At 41.4% G+C, this 9657-nt stretch overlaps 1 protein-coding gene and 1 long non-coding RNA gene across 2 annotated transcripts; one reads left to right on the top strand and one right to left on the bottom strand.

The window, feature by feature from the left end:
• The first annotated feature begins 5635 nt into the window (after positions 1-5635).
• LOC146547748 (uncharacterized) lies at positions 5636-7037 on the top strand. Its single transcript, XR_014890844.1, has 2 exons — positions 5636-5932; positions 6769-7037. It is a non-coding gene; the product is annotated as an uncharacterized LOC146547748 (long non-coding RNA).
• A 73-nt stretch (positions 7038-7110) lies between these two features.
• On the bottom strand, positions 7111-8894 carry LOC146547747 (uncharacterized). The gene is made up of 2 exons (XM_085265784.1): positions 8532-8894; positions 7111-7643 (listed from the first exon to the last, which is right to left on the bottom strand). Exons 1-2 carry the CDS (start codon positions 8789-8791, stop codon positions 7373-7375), a joined length of 531 nt encoding a protein of 176 aa, XP_085121910.1. The 5' UTR covers positions 8792-8894; the 3' UTR covers positions 7111-7372.
• Positions 8895-9657: the final 763 nt, after the last annotated feature.

Raw genomic sequence — 9657 nt, 5'->3', positions numbered from 1 at the left:
ACAATAGCAAAACCGTTTCACTCTTGAACACTGAACTTCAGCAGAAGAACATTTACCAGGTAATTTCACCATTTTTAACATTTGTATAATTTGTTTTTCTACAAACAGCGCACAATGTTCTCCACTGTTCTTCACTTTCAGCCAAGTGAATCATCAGATGAGCTCTCCTTTTTTTTTTCCATTTATTCTCCAAATATCTCCCGTACATGTACATTTCCTCCCATTTATTTATTTTTTTACTAAATTTTTTCTTAATGGATATCTATGGAGATGGAGTGGAAGAGGTAATGGATGGGAAATCAACTGTGGATGAACTTTGTTTAATGCAAGAATGAAATGGCCATAAAATGTGACATTTTTGCCGAACACAAAACCAATTGCCCATCGTTCCTATTCACAATCTTCACTGAGAAGCAAATGAGTGGCAATTATAAAGTGGTTGGGAGTCAATTTAGTGAACTGACATTTTAAACTTAGCTGGGTAAAAAACAAAACAGTCAAATTATGTTACAGACCACTCCCTGGCCAAAAACAGCCGCACTCGGCTTGTTTTGGTCAGACGCTTCCCCAATTCATTCTTTGGATAATACCTGATAATGGGAGATTCAGCTGTAAACTCAGCAGTCCCTGCTATTACGCATTCAATATTCAGTTTCATGCCTAAGAATAATGTTTGAACTTAAATTGATTTTTGCCTTTGGGATGCTTAAATAGGCTGCTTTTAGAAGGATTTCTTTCTGCAAATGATTAACATGTAAATGTTCATTTCTCTTTTTCTTGTCTTCCTACAGCATGCTAATACATGAATATGTTTGAATTCAATATGTAATATATCTGTCTTTATTAATCATCTGCTGTGGTGGATTGGTCAGTTCATCTTAGACTTCTACGGGAAGCACAGACTAACAGAACTAACTACAAAAAAATACCTGCATCGAGAGTTTTACTCAGTTGTGTTTTCCTAAATTCATTTTAAAATGTATAAATAGTCTGACCCCAGAGTGTCTTTCTAGGCCATCCAAAGACAAGACAGTAATCACATTACATTGAGCAGGATAAACGGCTATAAACTATAAAATACCACATTGCTGATCAAAAGTTGGACAATCAGCATTCATGTGGATATATATGTTTATTTCTTAATGATTAATGTAAGACTGTATAGACTCTTGTGAGATAAGGTAATTAATGTCTCTTTATGTCATAACATCCTTTCTTGGCCTAGCAAGTTGGGTTGTAAATAAACTCAGCATGAGCAGCTGATGGATTTATTAGTTAGAATAACGCTACAATGCCTTTCTAATTTAATATTTTATATCACTTCCTCTCTATATAGATCTTTCTCTAATATTAAAATTGTCACGTGATAAAGTCAGATGAAATATTAGATGAAGCAACTACACAGGAGACATACGCTTATATTTAATCATCCAACGTCACCTAAACAATGTAGAAATATATGAAATGTTAAATCAGAAATAGACAGCTTGGAAATCAATGGAAACACAAAAAATCCCAACCAAAAAAACCATGAAGCAATAATTTGGGGTAAAGCATAATTTAAATATTGAAAATATTGAAAAAAAACCTTTTATGAATGTTTACCAGTCAAATACACATCATTTAAATAATCAAATTACTTAAAGTCTTAACTTTGGGCATATATTTATTATTGTTTTTCGTAAGATTCCATAAAAAAATGTTTATATTGTAAATTACAGTCTTACGGTGTGTTCACACCGAACGCGATGGACGCGAATAGAGCGTCAGGTTTACATGTAAAGTCAATGGAAAGGCGCGATGACGCGCGATTGCGGGTCCCGCGAAAATTCGGAAGCAGATTTGCGTCGCGAAAACGCCAAAACGCGTGAAACGCGCGTCAGTGTAGCGCGTCTGGCGCGTTTGACTCGCGAATAAAACCACGCGCGTGAGTTTTTGTGTTGCATTTTGTGCATACGCGCGTTTCGCGTCTACCGCTCGAGTTGGAAAAATGATGAGGGACGGGTCCCAGGACGGTCCATCGGCGGTGGAGCTGGCCATCCTGGAGTCCCTGAAGAGGCCACACCAGTCTCCAATGGAGCATTTCCTCCTCAGCCTTGTTCCTGCTCTGGAGAGCAGCTGGTCCTTTTTATTCCTGTCTCTCTGTAAATTCTTATATTTTATATATTTATGTTTAATGTTTTTCTGTTTGAGACTTTTAATATTATTTCAAATAAATGTTTATAATGACTAATGTCTCAGTTCTACTACACAGCAAATGTTGGCACACAACTTGACACATGTAGAATTTATTTCATATTATACTAATGACAAAATATACTGATACAGTGGGATGCAGAAGTTTGGGCAACCTTGTTAATAGACATTATTTTCCTGTATAAATCGTTGGTTGTTACAATAAAAAATGTCAGTTAAATATCATACAGGAGACACACACAGTGATATTTGAGAAGTGAAAAGAAGTTTACTGGATTTACAGAAAGTGTGCAATAATTGTTTAAACAAAATCAAGCAGGTGCATCAATTTGGGCACCACAAAAAAGAAATGAAATGAATATTTAGTGTATATCAATGTGTGTGTCTCCTATATGATATATGGGGTGCCTTTGTCTGGATGTGCTTCCCATCCAGAGCTGCACAGCACAGAGGAAAGTTCCAGCGCTCCTGGAATCCCTCTGTGATGGAGCGCCAGTCTCCAGGTGAAGGCACAGTGAGCCAATCACTCATAATTCCTAAACATGTCAATCAGGTAGGAATGAAGTAAGACATTAATAGAAATAAAGAGTTGTGTGTTGACATGTAGCCCTTTCCTTGCTTAAATCATTAATATTTTTGAAAAATTAATCTGTGATAAGACAGCTTATCAAGATAGAACCATGTAACTAAAGATGAACCAAACTGTTCAGTTTTATCTAACTCTGTTTTAATAAAGGCTGGTGACCCCTGCTATAGAGTCTGACAGCTGCAGGGATTATATACAGTGGGGCAAAAAAGTATTTAGTCAGCCACCGATTGTGCAAGTTCCCCAACTTAAAATGATGACAGAGGTCAGTAATTTGCACCAGAGGTACACTTCAACTGTGAGAGACAGAATGTGAAAAAAAATCCATGAATCCACATGGTAGGATTTGTAAAGAATTTATTCGTAAATTGGGGTGGAAAATAAGTATTTGGTCACCTCAAACAAGGAAAATCTCTGGCTCTCACAGACCTGTAACGTCTTCTGTAAGAAGCTTTTCTGTCCCCCACTCGTTACCTGTATGAATGGCACCTGTTTGAACGCATCATCTGTATAAAAGACACCTGTCCACAGCCTCAAACAGCCAGACTCCAAACTCTGCCATGGCCAAGACCAAAGAGCTTTCGAAGGACACCAGGAAAAGTATTGTAGACCTGCACCAGACTGGGAAGAGTGAATCTACAATAGGCAAGCAGCTTGGTGTGAAAAAATCAACTGTGGGAGCAATCATCAGAAAATGGAAGACATACAAGACCACTGATAATCTCCCTCGATCTGGGGCTCCACGCAAGATCTCATCCCGTGGGGTCAAAATGATCATGAGAACGGTGAGCAAAGATCCCAGAACCACACGGGGGGACCTGGTGAATGACCTGCAGAGAGCTGGGACCAAAGTAACAAAGGTCACCATCAGTAACACACTACAACGGCAGGGAATCAAATCCCGCAGTGCCAGACGTGTTCCGCTGCTGAAGCCAGTGCATGTCCAGGCCCGTCTGAGGTTTGCCAGAGAGCACATGGATGATACAGCAGAGGATTGGGAGAATGTCATGTGGTCAGATGAAACCAAAGTAGAACTTTTTGGTATAAACTCAACTCGTCGTGTTTGGAGGAAGAAGAATACTGAGTTGCATCCCAAGAACACCATACCTACTGTGAAGCATGGGAGTGGAAACATCATGCTATGGGGCTGTTTTTCTGTCAAGGGGACAGGACGACTGATCCGTGTTAAGGACAGAATGAATGGGGCCATGTATCGTGAGATTTTGAGCCAAAACCTCCTTCCATCAGTGAGAACTTTGAAGATGAAACGAGGCTGGGTCTTCCAACATGACAATGATCCAAAACACACCGCCCGGGCAACAAAGGAGTGGCTCCGTAAGAAGCATTTGAAAGTCCTGGAGTGGCCTAACCAGTCTCCAGACCTCAACCCCATAGAAAATCTGTGGCGGGAGTTGAAAGTCCGTGTGGCTCGGCGACAGCCCCAAAACATCACTGCTCTCGAGAAGATCTGCATGGAGGAATGGGCCAAAAAAATACCAGCTACTGTGTGTGCAAACCTGGTAAAGACCTATAGTAAACGTTTGACCTCTGTTATTGCCAACAAAGGTTATGTTACAAAGTATTGAGTTGTATTTTTGTTATTGACCAAATACTTATTTTCCACCCTGATTTACGAATGAATTCTTTACAAATCCTACCATGTGGATTCATGGATTTTTTTTTCACATTCTGTCTCTCACAGTTGAAGTGTACCTCTGGTGCAAATTACTGACCTCTGTCATCATTTTAAGTGGGGGAACTTGCACAATCGGTGGCTGACTAAATACTTTTTTGCCCCACTGTACAAATATTCAACTATCCCAGAATTAAACCAGGTCTAAATAAAAAGGAGTGAGTATCACTACAAAGGTTAACTCAGTGGTCCTAATGCTACAGTTTGATATCAGCAAACACCGAGCGCATACATTGATGTGACACCACAGCCATGCTATCATTCAAACACTGATAACAGCATAAATCGAATTAAATCGGGACTTGATGAGACCTTCTGAGTATCACTAGAAATATTATAAAGAGTCGTCTCTGTACCACAGTTTGCTTTCAGTAAACACCGACAGCATTCACTGTTAGCATTGCACATCCATGTTAGCAGTGTATAAATGGATGGATTAGCATATTAGCACAGATATCAATAAAGGACTACCGTATTAAATAGTTTTACTAACCTCAGGCAGACGGACAGGCGCTCTGCAGGTGGGATTGAGCGTCTGTAGTTGGTGTCTAGGCGGGCAATGCTGGGACCAACGAGGGAAAGCAGGTCCTCAAACTGGCCGACGGTGATAGCGCTGGAATCGGCCGTCATCCAGGCGCAGCTCCTGGAGCAAATGGTGAAACTCACCAAACTGCTCATGCCTCTGGAGGACCTGATGGACCCAGGTACGGCGAGGACGTCTTTTACGCTGCTGCTCTGCTCTCCACAGTACATAGAGAAGGGAGACTCTCTCTTCAAGCGCTAGCTCGATAGCTGCCATCTTGCAAAGATACCGGTCTGGCACAACTCCCTCCCACATTCCTCCCACATTTCCGTTTGACGCGCGATGGATTTTTCTTGGACACGCGTTGAGACGCGAATGTACACGCGTCAAATTAGGGGCGTTTGGGGCGTTTTATTCGCGTCCATCGCGTTCGGTGTGAACACACCGAACGCGATGGACGCGAATAGAGCGTCAGGTTTACATGTAAAGTCAATGGAAAGGGGCGATGACGCGCGATTGCGGGTCCCGCGAAAATTCGGAAGCAGATTTGCGTCGCGAAAACGCCAAAACACGTGAAACGCGCGTCAGTGTAGCGCGTCTGGCGCGTTTGACTCGCGAATAAAACCACGCACGTGAGTTTTTGTGTTGCATTTTGTGCATACGCGCGTTTCGCGTCTACCGCTCGAGTTGGAAAAATCTGAACTCCAGCGTCAAATCGCGCCGCGACAACCAATCAGGAGCCTGGTGACGTGGCTGTTACCTAGGTCAAAGGGGCAGATCCAGCCAAAGCCTTTCATACTTCAATGGAGGGGAAGGCTAATCAATGCGGTAGCAAACAACTCGGAGCTGTACAACACCAGCTGCTTTCAGTACCGAGACAGGAATAAAAAGGACCGAGCTTGGAGGAAGATATGTGAAGAGATCGGGCAACCTGGTAAGTTCATTCATTTCTCTTTTGAAAGTTTTCACTGACCCGGGAAGCCGCACAAAAGCTAGCAAGCCACCGCTATTTTCCCACTGACGTACAAATACCGTTCTGCTTTTATGCATGTTGTCATTTAGGAATATATTTTATTGTTTATTAATAAACAGCACACAGTGGTCCCGCTGTTCATCCGTCACTGCTTTGCTTTTTCGCTGATTTTTTTATTGCACAGTACAGCATTGCATTCTGCAGCCTGATTGACAAATCTCCTGCGCTTGCCAAATTTATCACGTTTGGTTTTGATAACCATCACGTCCAATAGAAAAAACAGCACAAAAACACCCATAACTATGAGCCTCATTCGGAAATAGACACCTCCACCGTGAGGGAAAAAGGCGCACGAAAGTGGCGGGCAGATGAAGACAAACCGCGGCATAATAATACTTTTACGTTTTGCAATCTACAAAGGTTTGCACTTTGAGAATCAATTGTGAGAACTGTGACCAGGGGCTAGTTATTCTGAGAACCCCTGCAATAAATGAGGGACCACTGTCTACTCTACGATTATTATATCCAACCTGTTAACATTTAATACTGTATTGATAGAACCAACTGATTCTGCAGCAGAGCATCCCCAGTCCCTGAGCTCCTGCTGCTGCACCCACAGATATGTACAGCAAGCACTGATACCTTTTTAGTCGGTGGGATTCCCTTGTGATCACCTTTACTAAATATCTACAACCAATCTGATTATATCCTGTTATTGTTTTTTTTTTTTTTTCAATGTTGAAATTAAAATCTAGTAGCAGCCTTCTCATTTCTTTGTGTTTTGTGCTGTTTTACAGGCCCACAGAGGAGGACGGCTCCGAGGCAGATGAGGGACGGGTCCCAGGACGGTCCATCGGCGGTGGAGCTGGCCATCCTGGAGTCCCTGAAGAGGCCACACCAGTCTCCAATGGAGCATTTCCTCCTCAGCCTTGTTCCTGCTCTGGAGAGCAGCTGGTCCTTTTTATTCCTGTCTCTCTGTAAATTCTTATATTTTATATATTTATGTTTAATGTTTTTCTGTTTGAGACTTTTAATATTATTTCAAATAAATGTTTATAATGACTAATGTCTCAGTTCTACTACACAGCAAATGTTGGCACACAACTTGACACATGTAGAATTTATTTCATATTATACTAATGACAAAATATACTGATACAGTGGGATGCAGAAGTTTGGGCAACCTTGTTAATAGACATTATTTTCCTGTATAAATCGTTGGTTGTTACAATAAAAAATGTCAGTTAAATATCATACAGGAGACACACACAGTGATATTTGAGAAGTGAAAAGAAGTTTACTGGATTTACAGAAAGTGTGCAATAATTGTTTAAACAAAATCAAGCAGGTGCATCAATTTGGGCACCACAAAAAAGAAATGAAATGAATATTTAGTGTATATCAATGTGTGTGTCTCCTATATGATATATGGGGTGCCTTTGTCTGGATGTGCTTCCCATCCAGAGCTGCACAGCACAGAGGAAAGTTCCAGCGCTCCTGGAATCCCTCTGTGATGGACCGCCAGTCTCCAGGTGAAGGCACAGCCATGAAGTCGTCCACTAGACAGTCCCAGATGGACGTCGCTGCCTGGGGGGTGATCTGGCTCACCGTGGACACACCGACTCTGAAACTGAACGCGATGGTCCTGAAGGAGTCCCCGGTGACAAGGAGCCTGGACAAAATTGTTCAAAATCAGTATTATGTGTACTGCAGTTACAAAATACATTATTCAAATTCCAAAATACTTTTGTGATGTCAGATATAAATCACAAAACTTAAATCTTACATAAAACATTTTGTAATTATAAGGATAATTACAAAATGTATATTAGATAATATCTAAAACAGTTGTGTTTTGTTTTAACTTTAACATATAATTTGATTGGTAGCAACTTTCACAACTACAGTGAGCCAATCACTCATAATTCCTAAACATGTCAATCAGGTAGGAATGAAGTAAGACATTAATAGAAATAAAGAGTTGTGTGTTGACATGTAGCCCTTTCCTTGCTTAAATCATTAATATTTTTGAAAAATTAATCTGTGATAAGACATAGCTTATCAAGATAGAACCATGTAACTAGAGATGAACCAAACTGTTCACAGTTTTATCTAACTCTGTTTTAATAAAGGCTGGTGACCCCTGCTATAGAGTCTGACAGCTGCAGGGATTATATACAAATATTCAACTATCCCAGAATTAAACCAGGTCTAAATATAAAGGAGTGAGTATCACTACAAATGTTAACTCAGTGGTCCTAATGCTACAGTTTGATATCAGCAAACACCGAGCGCATACATTGATGTGACACCACAGCCATGCTATCATTCAAACACTGATAACAGCATAAATCGAATTAAATCGGGACTTGATGAGAGCTTCTGAGTATCACTAGAAATATTATAAAGAGTCGTCTCTGTACCACAGTTTGCTTTCAGTAAACACCGACAGCATTCACTGTTAGCATTGCACATCCATGTTAGCAGTGTATAAATGGATGGATTAGCATATTAGCACAGATATCAATAAAGGACTACCGTATTAAATAGTTTTACTAACCTCAGGCAGACGGACAGGCGCTCTGCAGGTGGGATTGAGCGTCTGTAGTTGGTGTCTAGGCGGGCGATGCTGGGACCGACGAGGGAAAGCAGGTCCTCAAACTGGCCGACAGTGATAGCGCTGGAATCGGCCGTCATCCAGGCGCAGCTCCTGGAGCAAGTGGTGAAACTCACCAAACTGCTCACGCCTCTGGAGGACCTGATGGACCCAGGTACGGCGAGGACGTCTTTTACGCTGCTGCTCTGCTCTCCACAGTACATAGAGAAGGGAGACTCTCTCTTCAAGCGCTAGCTCGATAGCTGCCATCTTGCAAAGATACCGGTCTGGCACAACTCCCTCCCACATTCCTCCCACATTTCCGGTTCACGCGCGGGATTTTTCTTGGACACGCGTTGAGACGCGAATGTACACCCGTCAAATTAGGGGCGTTTGGGGCGTTTTATTCGCGTCCATCGCGTTCGGTGTGAACACACCGTTACAGTCAGAATTGAGGGGGAAGCATATAATGGTTAAAGCTACACCTGCTAAGTAACTAGCAAGAGACTAGTGTTTAGGCAAGCCCTGTTCATTGGTTTCTCATTCAGATACATCACGCCTGTTCTGTTTAACATAAGGATTATGAAGTCGTGCACTCTTTCACATACCAACGGCCAACATGCTCGCAACTCTAACGTTTATATAAGTCAGTGTTAAAGTGTTGATTCAATCATAATGTGGATGTATTCAGTCAGAGGTCTGCAATCTCAGACAGTTCTTAATTTTTAACTGATATTTTTGGCTTCTGCAAACCAAGACTACATCATGATACTGCTGTCTTATTCATAATGATTCAGTTACATTCAGCATGAAAATCAATGGAACACTCTTTTGTAGAAATCTGGAACAAAAATACCAAGTTAGGCTTAGCGTTGCTCATAAATCCAAATGCTACTTTTAAACACAGAGAACAGTGAAGCAGATCAGAGAGAAAGTAATCCCTGGTAACCTATTTGAAATCCAGGCCAAAACAACAGCCTTTTTATTTTGCAGATAAAAGTCTGTTTGATCTCCACACAAACATGACCCCAGCCTTGACTATCAGCGCTTCTTCTCCCAGCGATTGATAGATTCAGTTAAAACTGCTACA

This window comes from Mchenga conophoros, linkage group LG23 (assembly GCF_057382185.1).
Source record: "Mchenga conophoros isolate Kocher_MC1m ecotype Shallow Benthic linkage group LG23, M_conophoros_male_GT1.1, whole genome shotgun sequence".
NCBI classification, from domain to species: Eukaryota; Metazoa; Chordata; class Actinopteri; order Cichliformes; family Cichlidae; genus Mchenga; species Mchenga conophoros.
The sequence above is the reverse complement of the archived record's forward strand: the minus strand, read 5'-3'. Positions and strand labels throughout refer to the sequence as shown.

Excerpts from the sequence above, each read along its gene's own strand:
- LOC146547747 (XM_085265784.1), bottom strand. The coding sequence starts at position 8,791 with ATGTACTGTGGAGAGCAGAGCAGCAGCGTAAAAGACGTCCTCGCCGTA. Across the intron at positions 7,644-8,531 it reads CGCCTGTCCGTCTGCCTGAG|GCTCCTTGTCACCGGGGACT; the intron begins GTTAGTAAAACT and ends AATTTTGTCCAG.